Genomic DNA, 25,233 nt, shown 5'->3' on the forward strand with positions numbered 1-25,233 from the left:
GGTACATAAATGCTTAACCTAAAACTGATTAAAAATGGCCTGGGTTAAATATAAAGCTCCAAAACAGGCTTTACAAAGGGATGGTATGACTTCAAACTGGTGTCAGATGGATATACAAGATGTGCAATAAACTGCTTGTCAAACATAACATTGAGAAAATGTTTGAAAGTGAAGTACTAGCAAAATTTGAAAAGTCATAACACCCAAATCCTGAAAGCATTATGGATCCTATCAGCATGAACAACTCACTATACTACCAGAGCTGTATATAAATACTTGTGGCTTTCCTGTTCAGACTTAGGTGTATTCTTCAGATTCAAGATCTAAGGAACAACTTTAATCGCCATTTATGTTTACATGTATTAGGAATTTGCTGTGGTATGTTGGTCAGGGTGCGACATGAAACAAAAAACAACATTCAACAATTATAAAGAATAGAGAATTATAGAAAAATAAAGCTAGACATTAAAGTACAGATGTGGAATAAAATGTGTGTAAATGCATAAATACCAGCATGTATTTACAATGAAAAGTGGTTTAAAGTGCAATGCAGTGATGTGAGTATTAGATAGAGGGTGGTGGGGGTGGGGGTGGGGGGGGCTAACTAGAATGGTTGATAAAATTAACTGTCTAGGGAAGGAAAGTTTTTAAGACGGCGTGAAGTTTTTATTTTAATAGCCCTTTAGAAGGGAGCTTTTGGAAAAGTTAGTTTGCAGTATGGGAAGTGTCTGCAATGATTTTTCCCGCCCGCTTCTTTGTCCTGGCCACATACAAGTCCTATGTAATAGTAGACTGCAGCCAATGACTGTTTCTACTGACCTGACAGTTCGCTGTAGTTTTTGTATATTGTGAGAGGATGCTGCACTAAACCAGACAGTAATAGCTGATGTGAAGGTGCTCTCTAGGCAATGTGACACAGCATTTGTATTATCATGCAGAAAAAAAAACCCAGAAACCATTGAATTTGAAAATAAATAAAGCATTTGATGCATGTTTTAATTAGGTATACCTTTGGCAGAAAGCATGGTGAGACACCAGAGTTTTTGGTATTTTACATATAACATGCTAAAAAATAATCAGTCAGATTACTTAAAAAATATTAGTTAGAAAATATTTTATTGCTATCTATAACAGTTTCAAATTAATTACCATTATATATTTTGTGAAATAGCACTTTTCAGAAGCATGGGGCTGGTTGAGAGAAGACATTTTTGTTCATTACATGTGTCTAAATAACAATAATGCTACCATTGGGAATCTCAACTTTTCAAAATTGGTGGACTATGACTTGATTCTTTTCATCCAGTTCAAGTTGGATTAGGCCTTCCATCAATTCAGAGTTTTTCATTGCTTCAGTGAGCGAGCTAAAGATGAACATCAAGGAAAATTAACAAGTTTTGATATTTCCATGCGTCTCATTGTACACTAAACATTACTGCAGAGCAATGGTCACAGAGTGCATCACGTTCTAAAGGCAATTCCAAAGAAGCATGATTCTTTCAGAGTACCCACTCAAAATATCTCTTAAATCTATTCAGCCCATGAAACTGTGCTGACTTTTTCACCTGCTCTAAGATCAGCCGTCCATTTTTCTATCACTCTATCCTGTGGATATTATACTGTGTCTATCTAAGAGTCTCTGAGCTATCCCTAATGTATTGCCCTCTCCCACCACCCCTGGCACCCACCACTCTCTGTGCAAAAAACTTATCTTCTGACATCCCCCCATATTTTCCTCCAATCACCTTGAAATTATACCCCTTCATAATAGCCATTTCTGCCCAGGGAAGAAGTCTCTGGCTGTCCACTCGATCTATGCTTCTTATTATCTTGTACATCTCCATTTGGTTAGTATTTCAAAACAGTTCACTGCAATCTAAACTTGAGACATTACAACAGGAATTTAGAATCAAAAACACAAGAGATTCTGCAGATGCTGGAGATCCAGAGTAACTCATGAAAAACTGGAGGAACTCGGCAGGTCAAGCAGCATCTATGTGAAGGAATAGAGTCGATTCTTTTTTCTTTTGCAGGGACGTTGCCTGGACTGCTGAGTTCCTCCAGCGTTCTGTAAGAATTTAACATATTTTTACTCATCATTTATGAAGGGACAAATAAACATTTTCAAATCTTCTTACCTCCTTTTATTGTGGTTTTATTCTGCTTAAATCAGGAAAGAACAAAGGAATTACTGAATCAAACAATACAAGGTGCTCAGATGTAGATTGTTAAATAGTTGGACATCATGGATTGCATCTTTCTAAATGTTAATTCAACTGCCTTTTGCCATTAGATACGGTGACTTCTCCAAAGCCTTTCTACTGATGATATCACTAGCTTGGTTCAACTCAAACAGGCTAATTGTTTTTCAGCTGGCAGCACAGTGACAGATCTACACCATTAAAAACGAGTGCCTCCAGTATCACTCGAATCAAGGAGGTCACTTGATGTGAGAGATTACTTTGGCAGTTATTCCGAGGGCAACACAGTGTCTCTATAACTGTACAAGGCATGAAAATAAAGCAGCATTTAGTGATCCTTAAAATACGTTTCCTTTTTCCTTTGTAGCATGATTTATGGTCACTGTACCAGATGTGAGAGGAAAGAAAATTCACAGTTCACTAATGGGTTTATTATACACTCGCTAGTGGGTATGCCATGCCACATTTATTGCCCCCAGGAGTAGATCTCCTCTCAGTCATTTGACTCCTGTTGGTATTATGCTCAGGAACATTAGGGAAAATGAGGAAGATGAAATTTCAGAGAGATGTGTATCATTATGAAAATGCCTGCCCCAAAAATACTTCAGTTAAAAATAACTGTGTCCGTGTCTTTGAAGATTGTAATGTGCTTTGGGCTGGCCTTATTAATTTTGGTTACCCGTATCTGGATAGCTCCTTAATTTTGCAAAGTGTTTGATTTTGTATTCGCTCCTCAACATAACCGTTTCACAATTCTTCATGAGCTTCACCACAGCAAAATTATTGTTTCTGATTAATCAAATAAGCCAGCATGTTAAAATAGAATGTGCCCAACTGGGAAAAAAAGTCAGAGTGCCTTCAAATAAGCCCAAAGATAATAACAAACTCTAAGTACTAGAACAAGTAACTATACAAGTATACATATACATATTTATATAACTACAAAAGATTAATTTCATGATTCAGTATGTACTGAATCTTATTCCCTGGAACTTGCTATTCAATGTTGTTTAGAATATAAATATAAAAAATGTTATGCTCTGTAATTCCATCTCTGTTAGCATGTCCTCAGTCATCTGAGGATATTCTTTGACATTCTACATTTCCATGATCCATGGATTAACTCAGTAACCAATGCAGGCAAGCTTCTCCTTTTCTGATATCACAATTGCTGCAGACTGAGCACAACAGAAATATTTCATGACAAGATCTTTTTAATAATACAGAACTCTCCACTCTTTCTTAATAACAAGCAGCCAAGAACTTCCAGAAAGAGCCTAATTAAGTTTTGTCTTTGCTTTACTGAATTGCTTTTAAAACCAAATTTTTATTGAATATTAATTTATGTTGTTAAAAAAAACAAACTTCAAAACTTTATGATTTTTGTGATACACAAAAGGTACCAGGAGACCTCCTTAACTATGTTCCTGAGCCTTAAATACAATTGCTGAATCATTTGAAGGATACATTTTTGGGTTTCTTCTGTAATTTTCCAACCACCTTTTATTAGCTTCAATCACTTCTTTAAAAGAGATGCTCTTCTTTGGTACCATCTTTGAGTGGGACTGATTGAACATCTTCATCTGGTTACTGAGAGAAATGGCATTAATGGAATATCTATAAAACTGTAATTTTCACCCAGTGGCCACTTTATTAGATGCACCTGCTCATTATAGAAAATATCTAATTGGCCAATCATGTGGCAGCATCTCAATGCACAAAAGCGGTCGAGAGGTTCAGTCGTTGTTCAGGCCAAACATCAGAATGAGGGAAGAAATGTGATCTAAGTGACTTTAAATGTGGACTGATTGTTAGTGCCAGATAGTGCAGTTTGAGTACCTCCTGGGATTTTCACACACAACAGTCTCTAGAGCAGGGTTTCCCAACCTTTTTTTATGATATGAACTCCTACCATTAACTGAGGGGTCTATGGATCCCAAGTTGAGAGCCCCTGATCTAAAGTTTACAGAGAAAGGTGTGATAAACATAAAAAACACAACGAGCAGCAGTTCTGTGGGCAAAAATGCCTTGCAAATGGGAGAGGTCAGAGGAGAGTGGCCAGACTGGTTCAAATTGACAGGAAGGCGACAGTAACTCAAATAACCATGGGCTACAACAGTGGTGTGCAGAATCTCTGAATGTGTAACACATCGAACCTTGAAGTGGATGGGCTACAGTAGCAGATCATAAACACACTCAGTGATTACTTTATTAGTTACTTGAGGTACATAATAAATTGGCCACTGAGTGCAATATTGAGTTAAGCACAAAATACTGTATAGGCATTACCAATTTACCTACATCACTCCTCAATGGATTAAAACAGAAAACAACATGTTGATAGGCTGGATCTAACTGCTGCCTTTTCTAACAGTTCGTCATGGTCAAACCTATATCAGGGTTTTTTTTTTGCTCCTGCTGGTCCTTTGACCCAAAAGTTGCTATTCCAGAGTAAGAATGATTAGATACCTGCTTCTTTTATGCAGATTTTCCAAACCCATATGGGATTACCACTTCACCGGCAGAATATCCATATCAAAAGATGGAATACCAGTTTTAAACCCTGCCTGTAACTGTCCTTTTCCCTCAAGGAGCAAGTTGAGGCCCAGGAAATTCTGTCTATGGATGAACACCCAACTTGTTAGTTGTTTACTTCTTTACTCAGATGAAGGTGGAAACTACTACGTAATCCTAATGATTTCTGATACTCTAAATTAACAAATTTAAAATAACTAATTATTAATTATATTGTTCACACATGATATAATGTTCAGTATTGCAATGATGAGAGACATGTTATGGATTCTGCTCTGTTTAACCTTAAAAGGACAAGGACAAAACAGAAGCTTCAGTAGAGGCTTCAGAGAGAAGACAGAATTGAGTGGTGTCACAACAACCTTAAACTGAGCGTCAATAAGACCAAGGAATTGATTGTGGACTTTAGGAAGCGGAAATGGAGGGAACACACACTAGCCCTCATCAGCGGAATCAGAAGTGGAAAGGGTGAGCAGTTTCAAGTCCCTGGGTGTCAGCATCTCTAAGGATCTACCCTGGACCCAACATATGACTACAGACCGGTGGCATTGACCTCCCACATCATGAAGACCCTGGAGAGACTTGTTCTGGAGCTGCTCTGGCCTATGGTCAGGCCACACTTAGATCCCCTCCAGTTTGCCTACCAGCCCCGACTAGGAGTCGAAGATGCCATCGTCTACCTGCTGAACCGTGCCTACGCCCACCTGGACAAGCCAGCGAGCACTGTGAGGGTCATGTTGTTTGACTTCTCCAGTGCATTCAACACCATCCGCCCTGCTCTGCTGGGGGAGAAGCTGACAGCGATGCAGGTGGATGCTTCCCTGGTATCATGGATTCTTGATTACCTGACTGGCAGACCACAGTACGTGTGCTTGCAACACTATGTGTCTGACAGAGTGATCAGCAGCACTGGGGCTCCACAGGGGACTGCCTTGTCTCCCTTTCTCTTCGCCATTTACACCTCGGACTTCAACTACTGCAAAGAGTCTTGTCATCTTCAGAAGTTTTCTGATGACTCTGCCATAGTTGGAGGCATCAGCAAGGGAGATGAGGTTGAGTACAGGGCTACGGTAGGAAACTTTGTCACATGGTCTGAGCAGAATTATCTGCAGCTTAATGTGAAAAAGACTAAGGAGCTGGTGGTAGACCTGAGGAGAGCTAAGGTACCGGTGACCCCTGTTTCCATCTAGGGGGTCAGTGTGGACATGGTGGAGGATTACAAATACCTGGGGATACGAATTGACAATAAACTGGACTGGTCAAAGAACACTGAGGCTGTCTACAAGAAGGGTCAGAGCCGTCTCTATTTCCTGAGGAGACTGAGGTCCTTTAACATCTGCCGGACGATGCTGAGGATGTTCTACGAGTCTGTGGTGGCCAGTGTGATCATGTTTGCTGTTGTGTGCTGGGGCAGCAGGCTGAGGGTGGCAGACACCAACAGAATCAACAAACTCATTCATAACGCCAGTGATGTTGTGGGGATGGAACTGGACTCTCTCACGGTGGTGTCTGAAAAGAGGATGCTGTCCGAGTTGCATGCCATCTTGGTCAATGTCTCCCATCCACTACATAATGTACTGGGTGGGCACAGGAGTACATTCAGCCAGAGACTCATTCCACCGAGATGCAGCACTGAGCGTCATAGGAAGTCATTCCTGCCTGCGGCCATCAAACTTTACAACTCCTCCCTTGGAGGGTCAGACATCCTGAGCCGATAGGCTGGTCCTGGACTTATTTCCTGGCATAATTTACATATTACTATTTAATTATTTATGGTTTTATTACTATTTATTATTTATGGAGCAACTGTAACAAAAACCAATTTCCCCCGGGATCAATAAAGTATGACTATGACTACTATTTGATGCAAGTACGAAGAAAGCATGTCAGTGCCTATATTTCTTTAGAAGTTTGAAGAGAATTGGGATGTCACTTGCAAATTTCTGCAGATGTACCTTGGAGAGCATTCTAACTGGTTGCATTGCCATCTGGTACGGAAGGGCCACTGCACAGCCAGCTCCATCATGGGCACTAGCCTCCCCAGCATCAAGGACACCTTTAAAAGGCAACGCCTCAAGAAGAACAGCAACCATCATTAATAACCCTCATCACCTAGGACATGCCCCCTTCTCCTTGCTACCATCAAGGAGGTGATACAGGAGCCTGAAGACACATACCCAACACTTCAGAAACAGCTTCTTCCCCTTTGCCATCATTTTTCTGAATGGACAATGAACCCATGAACACTACCTCAGTATTTTTCCCTCTCTTTTTACATTACTTATTTATTTAATTTTCTGTAATATATACTTATTGTAAATTATAGTTTTTATTATTATGTATTGCAATGTACTGCTGTCATTAAACAACAAATTTTATGATATATGGCAGTGATATTAACCCTGATTCTGATTCTGGGGGCAATTAAATCATATTACTGAAAGACAAAGGTACATCATTGGCTGCTTAACGTAAATGGAAATACTTCTAAATTCTGGGGAATTGCTTTGGAAATGAGCTCAGTTACTAGACCAGCAAACAAATAACTTGAGACCAAAGCAAAATACTGCAGATGCTGGATGATGGAAATACAAATAGAGGACACAGATAATTCTCAGGAGGACAGGTAAGTTCTGTGGAGGGAAGAAACAACTATTTCAGGTTGATGCCTGTTCAGAAGAAATTAGATCTGAAAGAGAGCAGGAAAGGAGAAACCCAAAGGAGGAAGGAAATAGCACGGTGAGAGATCAGGAAGCTAGAACTGCATGATTGAAGCTGGAATAAAGAGTGGAAGCTCATTAAGAAAGATGTTTGCATAAGATCACTTGAAGTAGGCAACCAAAAATATATCAAAACCTATTGTGCATTGAAGCTGATCAAGTAGGATACACAAATTGGATACACAATTGGCTTGATGATAGGAAACAGAAAGTGATTGATAGAAAATTCTTTTTCGTACTGGAGACCTGTTACTAGTGATGTTCCCCAGAGGTCTATGCTAGGCTGCTTGCAATTCTTCATGAAGAAGGCACACCAGTGGCTATTCTTTATTAGGAGTTTCAGGAGATTTGGTATGACACCACATTCTCCAGCAAATTTTTACAGTTGTACCGTGGAGAGCAGTCTGGCTGGTTCCAGCACCATCTGGTATAGAGCCTCCAATGCACAAGATCAAAAGAGACTACAGAGAGTTGTTGACCCAGCCAACTCCGTCACAGTTACAACCCTCCCACCATCAAGGACATCACTGAAAGGCGATGCCTCGAGAAGATGGTATCCATCTTTAAGGACTCTCACCATCCAGGCCATGCCCTCTTCTCATTACTACCACCAGGAAAGGAGGTACAGAAGCCTGAAGATCCAAATTCAACATTTTAGGATTAGCTTCTTCCCTTCTTCCATCAGATTGCTAAATGGTCTATGAACCGATGAACACTACCTCACTATCCCTCTTTTGCAATTTTGTAATTTAAAAAAAATGTCTTACACAAAACAACAAAGGGGGGATGGGCGGTGAAGGGGGAAGGAGGGAGATGGGGGTGGAGGGGGGATGGGGGATGAAGAGGGAAGGAGGGAGATGGGGGTGGAGGGGTGAAAGAGGGAGGGGAGGGGGAAGGGTGAAGAGGGAAGGAAGAGAGAGGAGAAGGGGGAGAGGGGGTAAAAGGCTTTTTCCCAGGGTTGGGGGAATTAAGAACAGGAAGGCATAATTTTAAGGTGAGAAGGGAAAGATTTTACAGTAAGCTGAGTTACAACCTTTTCACCCAGAGGGTATGGTCAGCATAAGGAATAAACTGTCAGATGAAGTGTCCAGACAAGTACATTTAAAGGAACTTACATAGGTATGTGGATAGGAAAAGGATATGGGAAAAATTCAGACTATCTTAGATGGAAATCTTGGTCTGCGTGGACCAGATGGGCTGAAGATCCCATTTCCATTGGAAGTGCATGTGTAAGCTACTTCTGTATACACACAATATTTAACCAATTACATTTGCACAGAAATATGTACATACACAAAATTACTAAGAAATGCAGTAAGTTTCAACCTACAAACTTGAATACAAATCTTGACGTTATAGACTGTTGCAAAGACAAATATAGAGTGGTCAATTTATTTCATGCACTCAAGGTCTTAATAGACAGGACAGTATAGCACTGAAATATGACTTCACTACTCCATATATTTCTTCATAGTTAGTTGATTTTGTGCCTGGGAATTCTGAACAGCAGCCAGCAAACTGAAGAGCACATACATACTGTATACTGAGATGTGCAAAATTCTCATCTCCTGAAGCTAATCCTTCTCAATTATGTTTCTATTGGCAACAGCCTTGGAAAATGATCAAAGGAAACAAAACTTTAAAAAAAACTTTGCTCTTGTTAAAAAACAATTTTTGATTTTTTTCTGCAGCTGATATTTAGCAAGTGAAACATTAATTAAATCTATGTGCTTGCACAGTGTAATGTTACTGGCAAATTACTGTTTGCATATCACCTAGGCTGTCTGAGAACCAGAATGCTGCAATATTTGTTTCACAAGCAGTCAGATGACAGGAGGTATTCAAATGACTTTTTTTTAACTGGGAATGGAGATTACTGAATAATGGAGTTTGCCGCCTTATGCAAATTTGTTCAAATTGATTCTTCACAAAGGAATACCCACAAAAATCTTCTGTTCACTTCGACATCAGGTGACAAGTAAGAAAGGAATTTGATTGCATACTTGGGTGTTGATCAAAGCTTGCCAATATTGGTAGAAATTTCATATATTGTTTTGACTTCATAAAAACAAGTGTAACAATTTATATGACAGAACTTCATCTGGGTTGGGATCAATTGACAACTACATTTCTCAAAGTCTACTAGCTCTGCTGATGCATTGCAAAATTGATGCAGATGGAGTTGGAATGAGCAACTCAAAGAGGCGGAGTCGAGGCAGAGGAGTTTCGATGTCCTGGGTGCAAGGTTGGATCACTCTAAGTGCTGAGCTAACTTGGAGAGGTTGAGAACGGCTTCAGGCTAGATGGCGTGATCTAGGCCCAGAGCACTTCGCTGCGGTGGGGCCTGGGTCCTAATGCGAGGCACGATTCAATGTATGGATGATTTAAGTGCTGGCCCAGGTAGACTGGAAAAACAGGGTATTGGGACCAGATTTCACTCACTCTCCTGTAACGGTCATTCGTCTCTCTGTGACACTGGCTCGGCTGCTGTGCTTCGTGTCTGCGAGCTTTCAGGCAATTTGCCCCGCCGATATGATGAGCTGAGACTGAAGCTTTGGGCCTACTCCAGGGACTTGGATCTAAGTACTCAATTTGGTTCCGAATGCTGTGCTCGCTTTTATTGTTTTTTTTTTCCCCTCTTTCTCCGCACATTGGGTGTTGGTCTTTATTTTTTTTAATTGGGTTATTTTGGGTTTCTTGCTTTGTGACTGCAAGAAAACAAATCTCAAGATTGTATAATTTATACATTATTTGATAATAAATGTACTTGAATCTTCAACTTGACTTCAATCTTGATGTGTATGTAACACTTTCATTGAGAGATACAGTATGGAACAGGCCTTTCTGGCTCTCTGAGCTGTGCCTCCCAGAAACCCACCTCTTTAATGCCAGTCTAATCGCAGGACAATTTACAACGACCCAGTAACCGACTAACTGGTACGTCTTTGGACTGTGGGAGAAAACTGGAGCATCCAAGGGAAACCCACACACACATAGAGCGGACGTACAACCTTTCTTACAAAGAACACAGAAATTGAATAAAAGTGTTTTAATAAACACATACTTTTAATGTTCTGGGAATGTTCAACAGCTTAATCTGTTAACCTGAATTCTGTGAGCTCCTGTCAATTGATGGATTTGGTATTAGATCAGCAGAATGCTTCATAAAGTGGGATCACCAGCAGGTGGTAAGAGTGGGCTCCCTCAACTCTGCCCCTCTGACCCTCAATATAGGTGCCCCTCAGGGCTGTGTACTAAGTCCCCTCCTTTACTCTCTGTATACCCATGACTGTGTCACCACCCACAACACTAATCTGCTAATTAAATTTGCCAACGACACTACATTGATTGGCCTTATCTCAAACAATAACAAGGTGGCCTACAGGGAAGAAATCATCTCTCTGACACAATGGTGTCAAGAAAACAGCCTCTCCCTCAATGTTGCAAAAACAAAGGATCTGGTTGTGGATTACAGGAGGAATGGAGACAGGCTAACCCCTACTGACATCAATGGATCTGGGGTTGAGAGGGTGAACAGCTTCAAGTTCCTCGACATAAACATCACCGAGGATCTCATGTGGTCTGTACACACCAGCTGTGTGGTGAAAAAGCACAACAGCGACTCTTTCATCTCAGACGGTTGAAGGAGTTTGGTGTGAGCCCCCAAATCCTAAGAACTTTCTATAGGGGCATAATTGAGAGCATCCTGACTGGCTGCATCACTGCCTGGTATGGGAACTGTGCTTCCCTCAATCACAGGACTCTGCAGAGAGTGGTGCGGACAGCCCAGTGCATCTGTAGTTGTGAACTTCCCACTATTCAGGACATTTACAAAAAAAGGGCCCAAAGGATCATTAGGGACCTGAGTCACCCAACCATCCGGGAAACGGTACCACAGCGTAAAAGCCAGGACCAACAGGCTCTGGGACAGCTTCTTCCACCAGGCCATCAAACTGATTAACTCATGCTGACGCAACTGTATTTCTATGTTATAGTGACTATCCTGTTGTATATAATATTTATTATAAATTACTATAAATTGCACATTGCACATTTAGATGGAGGTGTAATATAAAGATTTCTGTTCCTCATGTATATGAAGGATGTAATTAATATAGTCAATTCAAGTCAATTCAGGAGAGGGAAATCAGAGGTCCATGAGCCAGTACTCACCAGAGGGTCAGAGGTGGATAGGGTCAGTAACTTTAAATTCCTGGGTGTTACTATCTCAGTCTTGAATCCATCATATAAATATAATGGCAAAGAAAGCACGGCAGCGTCTCTACTTTCACAGGAGTCTTCCTCAGATTCAGCATATCATCAAAAATCTTGGCAAACTTCGATAGATGAGTGGTGGAAAGTGTATTTACTGGCTGCATTATGGCCTGGTAGGCAAACCCCAATGCCTTTGAGCACAAAATCCTACAAAAGGTAGTGGATTCTGCCCAGTATATCATGGGTAAAACCCTCCCAACCATTAAGCATATCCACATGAAACACTGCTGTAGAAAAGCAGCATCCATCATCAAAGATCCTCACCACCCAGGCCATGCTCTTTTCTCGCTGCTGCCATCAGGTAGAAGGTACAAGAGCCTCAGGACTCGCATCACCAGGTTCAAGACCAGTCACAACCCCACAACCATCAGGCTCATGAACAAGAGGGGAGAACTACACTCATTCTACTTCTGGTGTCCCACAACCAATGGTCTCACTTTAAGTACTCTTTGTCTCGTTATTTTATGCTCGTTATTTATTGCTATTTATTGAAATTTTCATTTGCACAGTTTGTTGTTCATTGATCCTGTTTACAGTTACTGTTCTATAGATTTGCAGGAAAAAGAATCTCAGGGTTGTATGTGCTGACATGCATGTACTCTGATAATAAATTTTACTTTGAACTTTACAGAAATCTATAGGTTCTCTGATGAAATAAGGTACAGCTTGGAAAATGAATCCAGACCTATCCCTCTACTGTGACCAGAGCGAAGTTTTATTTAATTAAACAGATTCTCTTATACACAAAGACACATGGAAAAAGCTCAAAAGTGAAAGCTACAAAGGCAAAATGATCTCCAAATCAACAGTGGTACCTTGCTGAAACGTATCCTAACCGGCTCTCAGAGGATGATGATTTTCCAACAGGGGATTGCCTTTCTCCTGTCACAGAAGAATATTTTTAAAAAATGCAATAAGCATATGAACTAAAGTCGACTTTCCAATTCATTAACTGAATGAAACTCCAGTTTAATTAATTCTCAAGATTTTCTCCACCAAAGTTAGCATTGCTTAGAAATTCACCCCCTCACACACCCCTCCTGTAGTATTAAACAGACAACACAATGTATTCTCACTGAATTTTTTTTCTGCTGAAGTTAGTGGAATGGCATGAAGGTAGAGCAGAACAAGCTGACACAGCCTGACAGTGCTTTTATTACCACTGACCATGGGAAAATTCTGGACATGTTTACTTTCCTCACTCACTCGTCAACTGATTTTCAAGTCCAGAGATGGCAGATGAGCTGCCATCATGCAATTCTTTTTTTCTCCTAATTGGAATCAAGTGAGGTTCAAGTACAATGCACAGGACATTGTCAAAGATGAAAGTAGTATTGATTCAATTTTGTCAACTTTTACTACTCCATCAATGTCAATGGAATGAAAGTCTGGTGCAATGCCTGGGTTAAAGGGAGGCTCTGCAGTAACAGTCAGTACTGTGCAAAAGTCTTAGGCACATATATATAGCTAGGGCGCATAAGACTTTTGCACAGTACTAAAAAATGCATTGTACTGCTGCCACAAAAAAAAACATATTTTAATGACATATGTGAGTGATGATAAACCTGATTCTGATATGGGTTTCTATTGTGGACTGAGAGTGGGAAGGGGGCAGGGAGGGGGAATCATGGTTTGGAAAAGGGGAAGGAAGCAGGGAGCACCAGAGAGACATTCTGACATGATCAATAAACCGATTGTTTGGAATAAAATAACCTTGCCTGGTGACTTAGAGCTGGATGTGTCTGCACCCACACCACCCCGACCCTGGCACTCCTTCTCTGCCACCTGTTCCATACCACTTCGCAGCGCTCCACCCTCGCCATTCCCAACATCCTATGCTCCCGCCAGATTTACAAACTCGTTCCCCATTCCACATTGACAAATACAGTACTGTGCAAGTCTTAGGCACCCTAGCTATATATATGTGCCTAAGACTTTTGCACAGTATTGTAGAAACTTGAACATTTTAACCATGGTCTTTGCTACAATAACCTCTTTAATACTTAATAGTCCAATGCTACTTAGTGTTAGTGGGGGGGGGATCACCTTCATTATTCAATCAATAACTTTGATTTCACGTCCTGATTTAGTGATGCACCCGTTAGCAAAAAGACTCTTTCACTTCTTACTCTGTCAAAATAATTAAGAAAACTTCAAAAAAAAACCTGAACAGGTTATATTTTATTTGATTCGTATTACCATCAGTATGAAGCATCCATCTAAGAGTGCTTAAAAATTAAATAATAGGAAAGGTTTTTAATTCACTTTGCTACACTCTCTTGGTAAGTGTGTAATATCATCTGCATCAGCATCAGATTTATTTCCACTGACTTGCACTTAGTGGCCACTTTATTAGGTGAGAGAGGTCAGAGGAGAATGGCCAGAGTGGTTCAAGTTAACAGGAAGGTGACAGTAACTCAGATAACCATGCATTACAACGGTGGTGTGTAGAAGAGCATCCCTGAACGCACAACATGGTGAACCTTGAAGTGGATGGGCTACAGCAGCAGAAGGCCACACCAGGTTCCACTCCTATATCCAAAAAAGTGGCCACTGAGTGTTTACGATGTTACATTTGTTGTCCTGAGGCAGCATTAACTTGCTCCAACAAAATCTAACTTAAGCATGTATAAACTGACCAATTTTCCATTAAAGATGTTGGAATAAAACAGATAAAGATATAATTTATGTTTGCTTGAACTATGTCTAACAGTTGAACGCAAATCTTCTCGAGTGGATCTGGGGACCAGGGAAACCTGGACTCTTTTCCTCAAAAGTAATATAGAATTTCCATCATTACCGATTAATGTCTCCCACTGAAAATGATGACAGCTCATGAGAAGAAAAAAGCAAAAAAAAATGGACTATATTTAAATTATGTCTTTCATCTCTCTACTGGATGCACCTGAGGTAATTTACAAAGCTAAACACCATTGTGAGGAGCTGCTGTCATAAGGAATGAAGCAGCAGAAAGTGCCCACAAACAACAAAGTGATAATGACCATAAAATCTGTTCCAGAATCTTGACTGAGAGATAAATATTGGCCAGGACATTAATAATTACTTCCTACTGTTCTTCAAAATAGTGCCATGATATCTTTTATATCCGCGATACTGCAGGCTCTCATCCAAGCAGCAGTTCAGAACCAAATGTAACGTCGTGATAGGAAGAAATAGGATTAAAAATGACAAACAATTTAATAATGCAGGATTTTATCATAAACCTAAAAAATGATAAATAATGTTTAACGTCTGACCTGGAAAGTATTTGCGCCATTTCTCACTTAACATATCGTCCAGAGATTGAGCTGTGGGATGATGGAATGTGGGATTTGTTTCTCTGTTCCAGGTCCATTGTGAAGACAGGGTAATGTTGTTGGGAGACCTGCCAGTCTGGGGGGCATACACAGATAGAGCTTTATTGCAGCCAGGACCGGGGATGCTAAAATCCTGGGCTGTGGAGAAAACTGGGGACTGCTGTGTTCCCATTGATCCAAGAACAGAAAGAACACTGTTAAGGTCCTGAGAGATTTTCTGAATGGAATCGCTGAGATACTGCATGTTGGCATGCTGAGCAAGAGGCCACTCCGTCATCAACGCTGCTGTAAAATTAGATTAGATCAAAAATTGAGACAAATATAAATAAAACACTTACAGAGGCAAACTCTTTATAGCTCTGAATAGGTTTGGAGCTTTGTGGGTTTATCCAAGGGGTAATTATAAAAGATCACTGGTTTGGAAGCCACTACCTATGCTAAATTAGTCGGTCAACTGATGTTCCACAGTTGGTCGTGCTACCCTGGGTTCATTGGAAAAAACTATCAGGTTATTTCCATCCGGAGTTGAAGGGCTGTCCATGTGTGTGGGCTTGCTTTGCTGTTGTCTTGTTGCTTGTTGTGCTCTGTGTTGATCTGCTGAGCAATGTGGGCACGCTGTGTTGGCACTGGAATGTATGGCGGCATTTGCGAGCTGTCTCCAACACATCTCTAGGTCTGATGGTTGCTAACGCAAATTATACATCTCATTGAATGTTTTGATGTACACATGAGAAATAAATATGAACTTGAAATCTGAATCTGATCTCAATGCTCCTCCAAAAGCCTGATTCATGTTCATTAATGGCATCTGAGGATAGGAATAGCTCGACTGTGATGCTCAGACAAATCATTTGTTAAATAATATTATTGGTTCTCAGCACGGAGCTTGCGTTTGACAGTAACATCTGGTGTGATGATAGTAAATTTGAAAGAATGTTCCATAAAGCAAATCTATGAAGCACAGTGCAGCTTTATGTATTATCACTGGCCACTCATTGATAGTCCATGGAATGATCATAGGAATAAGGGGAAAACAGGGCAGAAGCAAATAAAAATATATATTGCTTTTCTTAGCTAAGTTGCAAATCTACAGTGCTGCAACCAGATATAAATAGGCATCCATTAGTCTCATGAGACCATGGATTTGCACCTTGGAAGGCACCTTGTATAGAAGACCGGCAGTTGCCCATGCTGCAAATCTCCCCTCTCCACGCCACTGATGTTGTCCAAGGGAAGGGCACTAGGGCCGATACAGCTTGGCACCGGCGTTGTCGCAGAGCAATGTGTGGTTAAGTGCCTTGCTCAAGGACACAACACGCTGCCTCAGCTGAGGCTCGAACTAGCAACCTTCAGATCACTAGACGAACGCCTTAACCACTTGGCCACTCGCCAACACATATAAATAGTTGCTACAATATTAAACATAAAAATTCAGTAAACAGCGCTATTAATGTAATAACTATTGTGAGCTAGTGTTTTAACAGTACAAACTACGTTTGTATGCCCTAATTAATGTGTTTATCTAATATAGATCTCCCAATTAAATTGGTAATTTATTATTGTCACATGTATTGAAGTACAGTGAAAAACTTTGTTTTGCATGCCATCCATATTGATTATATTGATGTTTCAGTACAAGTGAAAAGCAATGACATAATCAGAATAAAGTGTTACAGAGGAAGTGCAGTGCAAACAGACAATAAGGTGCAAGGTCATAATGAGATAGACTGAGGTCAAGAATCTATTTTATTACACTAGGGAACCATTTCATAGTCTTATAACAGTGGGATAGAAGCTGGTTTGAATCTGGTAGAACATGTTTTCAGACTTTTGTATTGATATTGGAATTGGTTTATTTTTATATGCACAAAGATACAGCGAAAAGCTTGTCTTGCATGCTGTTTATACAGATCAAATCATTACAAGGTGCACTGAGCTAGATTGTTTTACCTTACTCTAGCTGCCAGAACAAGGGAAAACAAAAGCAATGCAGAATAAAGTGTAAAAGCCACTGAAAAAGTGCAGTACAGGAAAACGACAAAGTGTGAGATCAAAACGAGGGCTTTCTCTGACAACTACAAATCAACATTTACTGACACAGGAAAATAATAGCTCACAACATGAGAACTCATGAGTCAAATCTCTATACTGACATTCAGACCTATGAATTGTGATATATTGAAGGCTATGCAACTTCTTGTTTTATGAACTGGACTCTGATCAATTCATAGATATTTAATCAAGACTATTCCTGCCCAATAGCATTTGTTGCATTTTAACTGAAATATGAATTTATGAATCACACTAAAATACATACCCTCAATAGAAAGAACAGTGAACTCTTTTTAAAAAAGAAGGAATTATAAATCATTGGTTAGTCAATGTTTTTCAGAGCCATGTGAATTAAATTCAAAGTCATCAATAAGTCTTTGATCTTGGCCTGATCAATCAAACACTGGTTTTGTTCTGAGTGTATCCTTGGTCTCACATATTACCCAATATAAACTGCTTTAATGCTTTCAGGCTAGATATATGGTCCAACAGTGATGCAGGTCTTATTCAAAGCTGGGGAAAGGCATAAGGTCAACAAAGAAAAAAAAGTAAAGCTAAAAGGATAATGAAGAATAGTTAATTCCGTAGAAGCAGAAAGCATGCAAAATGGCACAAGGAAATCAGTTAGCAGTGGAGAAACAAAGTCAAAAAGCAAAACAATGCAGGTGCTCAAAATCCAAAGTGAACAAAAGGAAATGTTGTAAATACTCAGCAGACCAGGCAACATCTATGAAGAAAAAAACAGAATTTCAACTTAATGATCTTTTATCAGACGTCTGGTAACTGATTTGAAACACTTTATTTCACTCTCCATAAATTCTTCCTCTGTATTTGAGTATTTCTAGCATTATGTTTATAGTAGCAGAGGAAATGCTGTCAATATAGAACTGGGAATACTTGCTGTTATGCTCACTTTTCTGCTGAGGAAGGTCAATGCTGACAGTGCTGCTGATGTCATCCGAGTCTGTAAGATCAAAAGTAACAGCCTTCTTGCCCTCTGTGACTTTTGGCGAGTCTTCATCTGAAAGCTAACAGTTTAGAATGTTTAAGTTCACTCTTGGACCCACCACAAACAGTTTAAAAAATACAGCTTGTCTAGTGTTTAGTTTATGGACCTCATCCAGGATGGTAGTTGGTGTATGACAACCCTAGGTCATAGGAAGGACAACTGTTTTGATGAATAGTCTATGACAGCAGTAGGAGTAGTCACCATCACACTGTCCTTGTGGAGCCAAAATCCTGCCTTTACAAAGTGGACAGTTGCCATGGTATTAAGCAATACTTCAATGATGTTAGACAAGACAGATACCCGTTTTTTTTTTCATTGATGCACCATAGAAAGCATCCTATTCACAAAACCACAAGACTTAGGAGCAGAATTAGGACATTTGGCCCATTGAGTCTGCTCTGCCATTTCATCCATTTTCTCTCTCAGACCCAGTCTCCTGCCTTCTCCCTCTATTCTTTCATGCTCTGACCGATCAAGAATCTATCAATCACTGCCTTAAATATACTCAATGACTTAGCCTCCACAGCCACCTCTGGTAACGAATTCCACAGATTTACCACTCTCTGGATAAAAAAATTCTTCATCTCCGTTCTAAAAACAAACCCCTCTATTCTTAGACTCCCCCACCATAGAAAATATCCTCTCCACATCCGCTCTATTGAGGCCTTTCAACGTTCAATAGATTTCATGAGGTCACCCCTTATTCGTCTTAATTCCATTAAGTAAACATAGAAACATAGAAACACACATCAAAGTTGCTGGTGAACGCAGCAGGCCAGGCAGCATCTGTAGGAAGAGGTGCAGTCGACGTTTCAGGCCGAGACCCTTCGTCAGGACTAACTGAAGGAAGAGTGGGTAAGGGATTTGAAAGTGGGAGGGGGAGGGGGAGATCCAAAATGATAGGAGAAGACAGGAGGGGGAGGGATGGAGCCAAGAGCTGGACAGGTGATAGGAAAAGGGATACGAAAGGATCATGGGACAGGAGGTCCGGGAAGAAAGACAAGGGGGGGGGGGACCCAGAGGATGGGCAAGAGGTATATTCAGAGGGACAGAGGGAGAAAAAGGAGAGTGAGAGAAAGAATGTGTGCATAAAAATAAGTAACAGATGGGGTACGAGGGGGAGGTGGGGCCTAGCGGAAGTTAGAGAAGTCGATGTTCATGCCATCAGGTTGGAAGCTACCCAGACAGAATATAAGGTGTTGTTCCTCCAACCTGAGTGTGGCTTCATCTTTACAGTAGAGGAGGCTGTGGATAGACATGTCAGAATGGGAATGGGATGTGGAATTAAAATGTGTGGCCACTGGGAGATCCTGCTTTCTCTGGCGGACAGAGCGTAGATGTTCAGCAAAGCGGTCTCCCAGTCTGCGTCGGGTCTCGCCAATATATAAAAGGCCACATCAGGAGCACCGGACGCAGTATATCACCCCAGTCGACTCACAGGTGAAGTGTTGCCTCACCTAATGATGCTGTCTGGCCTGCTGCGTTCACCAGCAACTTTGATGTGTGTTGCTTGAATTTCCAGCATCTGCAGAATTCCTGTTGTTTGCATAGAAACATAGAAAATAGGTGCAGGAGTAGGCCATTTGGCCTTCCGAGCCTGCACCGCCATTCAGTATGATCATGGCTGATCTTCCAACTCAGAACCCTGCACCAGCCTTCCCTCCATACCCGCTGATCCCTTTAGCCACGAGGGCCATATCTAACTCCCTCTTAAATATAGCCAATGAACTGGCCTCAACTGTTTTCTGTGGCAGAGAATTCCACAGATTCACCACTTACTGTGTGAAGAAGTTTTTCCTAATCTCGGTCCTAAAAGGCTTCCCCTTTATCCTCAAACTGTGATCCCTCGTTCTGGACTTCCCCAACATCGGGAACAATCTTCCTGCATCTAGCCTGTCCAATCCCTTTAGGATTTTATACGCTTCAATAAGATCCCCCCTCAATCTTCTAAATTCCAACGAGTATAAGCCTAGTTCATCCAGTCTTTCATCATATGAAAGTCCTGCCATCCCAGGAATCAATCTGGTGAACCTTCTTTGTACTCCCTCTATGGCAAGGATGTCTTTCCTCAGATTAGGGGACCAAAATTGCACACAATACTCCAGGTGTGGTCTCCTCAAGGCTTTGTACAACTGCAGTAGTACCTCCCTGCTCCTGTACTCGAATCCTCTTGCTATAAATGCCAGCATACCATTCGCCTTTTTCACCGCCTGCTGTACCTGCATGCCCACTTTCAATGACTGGTGTATAGTGACACCCAGGTCTCGTTGCACCTCCCCTTTTCCTAATCAGCCACCATTCAGATAATAATCTGTTTTCCTGTTTTTGCCACCAAAGTGGATAACCTCACATTTATCCACATTAAATTGCATCTGCAGTAGAGGCCCAGAGCCATCATATACTTCTCATATGATGAACCTTTCAATCCTGAAATAATTTTTGTGAACCTCCTTTGAATTCTCTCCAATGTCAGCTCATTCTTTCTTAGATAAGGGGCCCAAAACAGCTCACAATACTCCAAGTGTGGCCTCACCAGTGCTTTATAAAGTTACAAACATTACATCCTTGCTTTTATATTCTAGTCCTCTTGAAATGAATGCTGACATCACATTTGCCTTCCTCACCACAGACTCAACCTGCAAATTAACCTTTAGGGAATCCTGCACAAGGACTCACAGGTCCCTTTGTACATCAGCTTTTTGAATTTTCTCTTCATTTAGAAATTAGTCTACTTTTATTTCTTCTACCAAAGTGCAGGACCATACACTTCCCTACACTGTATTCCATCTGCCACTTCTTTGCCTATTCTTTTAATCTGTCTAAATCCTTCTGTAGCATCTTTACTTCCTCAAAGCTACCTGCCCCTCTACCCATCTTCATCAAAACCATCAATTCTGTCATCTAAATCCTTGACGTATAATGTGAAAAGAAGCAGTCCCAACACAGATCCCTGTGGAACACCACTAGTTACCGACAGCCAACCAGGAAAGGCTCCCTTTATTCCCATATATAACCATATAACAATTACAGCACAGAAACAGGCCATCACGACCTTTCTAGTCCATGCCGAACACTCTTACTCTCACCTAGTCCCACCGACCTGCACTCAGCCCATAACCCTCCATTCCTTTCCTGTCCATATAGCTATCCAATTTAACTTTAAATGACAACATCGAACCTGCCTCAACCACTTCTGCTAGAAGCTCGTTCCACACAGCTACCACTCTGAGTAAAGAAGTTCCCCCTCATGTTTCCCCTAAACTTTTGCCCTTTAACTCTCAACTCATGTCCTCTTGTTTGAATCTCCCCTACTCTCAATGGAAAAAACCTATCCACGTCAACCCTATCAATCTCCCTCATAATTTTAAATACCTCTATCAAGTCCCCCCTCAACCTCCTACGTTCCAAAGAATAAAGGCCCAATTTGTTCAACCTTTCTCTGTAATTTAGATGATGAAACCCAGGTAACATTCTAGTAAATCTTCTCTGTACTCTCTCTATTTTGTTGACATCTTTCCTATAATTCGGTGACCAAAACTGTACACAATACTCCAAATTTGGCCTCACCAATGCCTTGTACAATTTCAACATTACATCCCACCTCCTATACTCAATGCTCTGATTTATAAAGGCCAGCATACCAAAAGCTTTCTTCACCACCCTATCCACATGAGATTCCACCTTCAGGGAACTATGCACCATTATTCCTAGATCCCTCTGTTCTACCTCTCTTTCCCACTCTTCATTTCCTGCCAATCAAGCAATGCTCTATCCATGCGAGTATCTTTCCTGTAATGCCACAGACTCTTAACTTGTTAAACAGCCTCATGTGTGGCATACTGTCAAAGGGCTTCTGAAAATTTAGGGACACAACATTCCCTGATTCTAATTTGTCTATCCTGCTTGTTATTTTTTCAAAAAATTCCAAAAGGTTTGTCAGGCAAGATTTTTCCTTAAGGAAACCATGCTGACTACTGCCCATTATATCATGTGCCTCCAAGTACCCTAAAATCACAACTTTAACAATTTACTCTAACATCTTCCCAACCCCTGAGGTCAGACTAACTGGCTGAAAGTTTCCTTTCTTATGCTTCTCTCCCTTCTTAAAGAGTGGAGTGATATTTGCAATGTTCCAGTCCTCTGGAACCATGCCAAAATCAATTGATTCTTGAAAGATTATTACTAATGACTCCACAGTCTCTTCAGCCACCTCCTTCAGGCATGCATACCACCTGCTCCAGGTGATATATCTACCTTCAGACCTTTCAGTTTCCCAAAAACCTTCTCCCTAGTAATGGCAACTTCACATATTTCTGCCCCCTGACACTCTTGAACTTCCAGCATACTGCACAGTGAAGACTGATGCAAATTACTTATTCAGTTCATCCGCCTTTTCCTTGTCCTCCATTACTACCTCTCCAGTATTGTTTTCTGGTAGTCTGATATCCCCTCTTGCCTCCCTTTTACACTTTATTTAACTGAAGAAACTTTTGGTATCCTCTTTAATATTATTGGCTAGCTTACATCCATATTCCATCTTTTCCCTCTTTATGACTTTTTTAGTTGCCTTCTGTTGGTTTTCAAAAGCTTCCCAATCCTCTAACTTTCCACCAATTTTTGCGCTATTAAATACCCTCTCTTTGATTTTTATGCAGGCTTTGACTCCTCTTATCAGCCACTGTTGTGTCATCCTGCCTTTAGAACACTTCTTCCTTTTTGGGATGTATATCTCTTCCAAACTGCTCCCAGAAATTGTAGCTATTGTTGCTCTGCTGTCATCCTTACCAGTGTTCCTTTCCAATTAATTTTGGCCAGCTCCTCTCTCATGCCTCTGTCATTCCCTTTACTCCACTGTAACTTCCAACTTTAAATTGCAGGGTAAGTTCTATCATACTATGACCACTCATCTTGCTCAAGTCAAGTCAAGTTTATTGTCATTTCGACCATAAGCTGCTGGAACAGTACACAGTAAAAATGAAACAACGTCCCTCCAGGACCCTGGTGCTACATGAAACACCACAAAACTACACTAGACTATGTGAGACAGCGCAAGGCTACACTAGACTATGTGAGACAGCACAAGGCTACACTAGACTACGTAAAACAACATAAAAATTGCACTAGACTACAGACCCTGCACAGGACTACATAAAGTGCACAAAACAGTGCAGGGCAGTACAATAATTAATAAACAAGACAATAGGCACAGTAGAGGACAAATTACAATATAGTAATAAATGATGTAAATGTCAGGGACAATGACGTCTGCTAAGGGTTCCATTACGTTTAGCTCTCTAATCAATTCTGGTTCATTGCACAACACCCAATCCAGAATAGGTGATCCCCTAGTGGGCTCAACCACGAGCTGCTCTAAAAAGTCATCTCACAGGCGTTCTACAAATTCTTGCTCGGGATCCAGCACCAACCTGATTTTCCCAATCTACTTGCATACTGAGATCCCACATGACTATCATGACATTGCTCTTTTGACATGAAGAAGTTACATAGTTTGGTTTGGCAATTGCTCACCACCTTGTCTTTTGACTGGAGTATATGGGGTAGCCTGTAGAACTCGTATTGGATTCTCCAACCTTACGTAACTTGCTTTCTTTCTGTCTGAATCAGGGCTTTCCATTTTTTACTTGCCATTCCCCTCTTCTGTTGTCCTTTCATTTGTGTATTTTGGTCTGCAGTACACATCCCCAGATTTCACACCAATTCCAACATATTACACAGACAAAGGAACTCCACTGCCCATTTACTGACTATATCATTTCACCTTATTACAAACATTTCCTCTGTTCCTCCCATTGCCCTCCCCAACCTCCCAGCTACTTACAGCAACTTGTTTTCCCTCTTTCTCAGTTTTGATGAAGGGTCTTCAACCTGAACTATTAACCTTTTACAGATGCTGCCAGACTTGTTAAGTTTCTCTGTCATTTTCTGTTTTTAATTACAGACTTCCCAAGCTGAGGTAAGGATGATTGTCCTTAACATTAACCATAAGACATAGGAGCAGAAATAGGCCATTTGGCCCATCAAGTCAGCTTCCTCATTTGATCAAGGCTGATTTATTTTTCCCTCTGAAACCCATTCTCCTGCCTATTTCTCATAAATTTTGACACCTTCACTGATCAAGAACTCATCAGCCACCGCTTTAAATATACCCAATGACGTGGCCTCCACAGCTTTCTCTGACAATGAATTCCACAGATTCACCAACCTGTGACTAAAGAAATTACTCCTCATCTCTGTTCTAAAGGGGCATCCTTCTCTTCTGAGGCTGTCTCCTCTGGTCCTAGACTCTCCCACTAATAGAAACATCCTTTCCATGTACACTCAAACTAGGCCTTTCAATATTTGGTATGTTTCAATGAGAATGCTCCTCATTCTTCTAAAGTCCAGTAAGTATAGACTCAAAGCCAAATGCAGCCAGAAGTCGTGGCACATATTGGTACCAACAACATAGGTAGAAAAAGGGAAGAGGTCCTGAAAACAGAATACAGGGAGTTACAAAGGAAGCTGATAAGCAGGACTTTAAGGGCAGTATTCTTGGGATTACTGCCTGTGTCATGCAACAGTGAAGAGAGGAATAGAATGAGCTGGCAGATAAATACATGACTGAAGAATTGGAGCAGGGAGCAGGGATTCAGATTTCTCGATAATTGGAATCTCTTCTGGGGCAGGTGTGACCTGTACAAAAGGGATGCGTTGCACTTGAATCCGAGAGGGACCAATATTCTTGCAGGCAGGTTTACTCGAGCTGTTGGGAGTGGCTTAAACCAATATGGCAGGGAAGTAGGAACCAGTATGATAGAGCTGAGGTTGAGCCAGCAGTTTTACCAGTAGGATACAGGTGTAACAGGAATGTAAGGAAGGACAAGTTTATTTTTGGGTACACATGCAGACAGAGCAATGAGTTAAATTGTACCACAGAGGCAAAATTCAGAAGGGTGAAGAATGTAGGACTGAAGGTGCTGTATATAAATGTGCGTAGCACTCGGAATAAGGTGAACAAACTTGGGGAGCAGTTAGAGATTGGTCAGTATGACGTTGCGGGCATCACTGAGTTGTGGCTGAAAGAAGGCCATAGTTGGGAGCTCAACGTCATAGGATATACTATC

General features: G+C 40.9%; 1 protein-coding gene across 7 annotated transcripts in view; it reads right to left on the reverse strand.

The window, feature by feature from the left end:
- Positions 1–984: 984 nt before the first annotated feature.
- The window catches only part of LOC140212743 (centrosomal protein of 164 kDa-like), a 309,604-nt gene continuing 285,355 nt past the window's right edge, over positions 985–25,233 (reverse strand). For 5 of the 7 annotated variants that reach the window (XM_072283890.1, XM_072283891.1, XM_072283893.1 and 2 more), the window contains 5 exons: positions 18,014–18,128; positions 14,989–15,333; positions 12,547–12,613; positions 3,669–3,791; positions 985–1,364 (listed from right to left, as the gene is read on the reverse strand). In XM_072283890.1, the coding sequence (XP_072139991.1) occupies positions 1,268–1,364; positions 3,669–3,791; positions 12,547–12,613; positions 14,989–15,333; positions 18,014–18,128 (747 nt within the window). In that variant the 3' untranslated portion in view covers positions 985–1,267. Of the gene's footprint in view, positions 1,365–3,668; positions 3,792–12,546; positions 12,614–14,988; positions 15,334–16,867; positions 17,828–18,013; positions 18,129–25,233 lie in introns of those variants that run through there. The other 2 variants (XM_072283895.1, XM_072283894.1) reach the window with 2 other exon arrangements.

Source organism: Mobula birostris, chromosome 20, assembly GCF_030028105.1.
Source record: "Mobula birostris isolate sMobBir1 chromosome 20, sMobBir1.hap1, whole genome shotgun sequence".
Classification (NCBI taxonomy): domain Eukaryota; kingdom Metazoa; phylum Chordata; class Chondrichthyes; order Myliobatiformes; family Myliobatidae; genus Mobula; species Mobula birostris.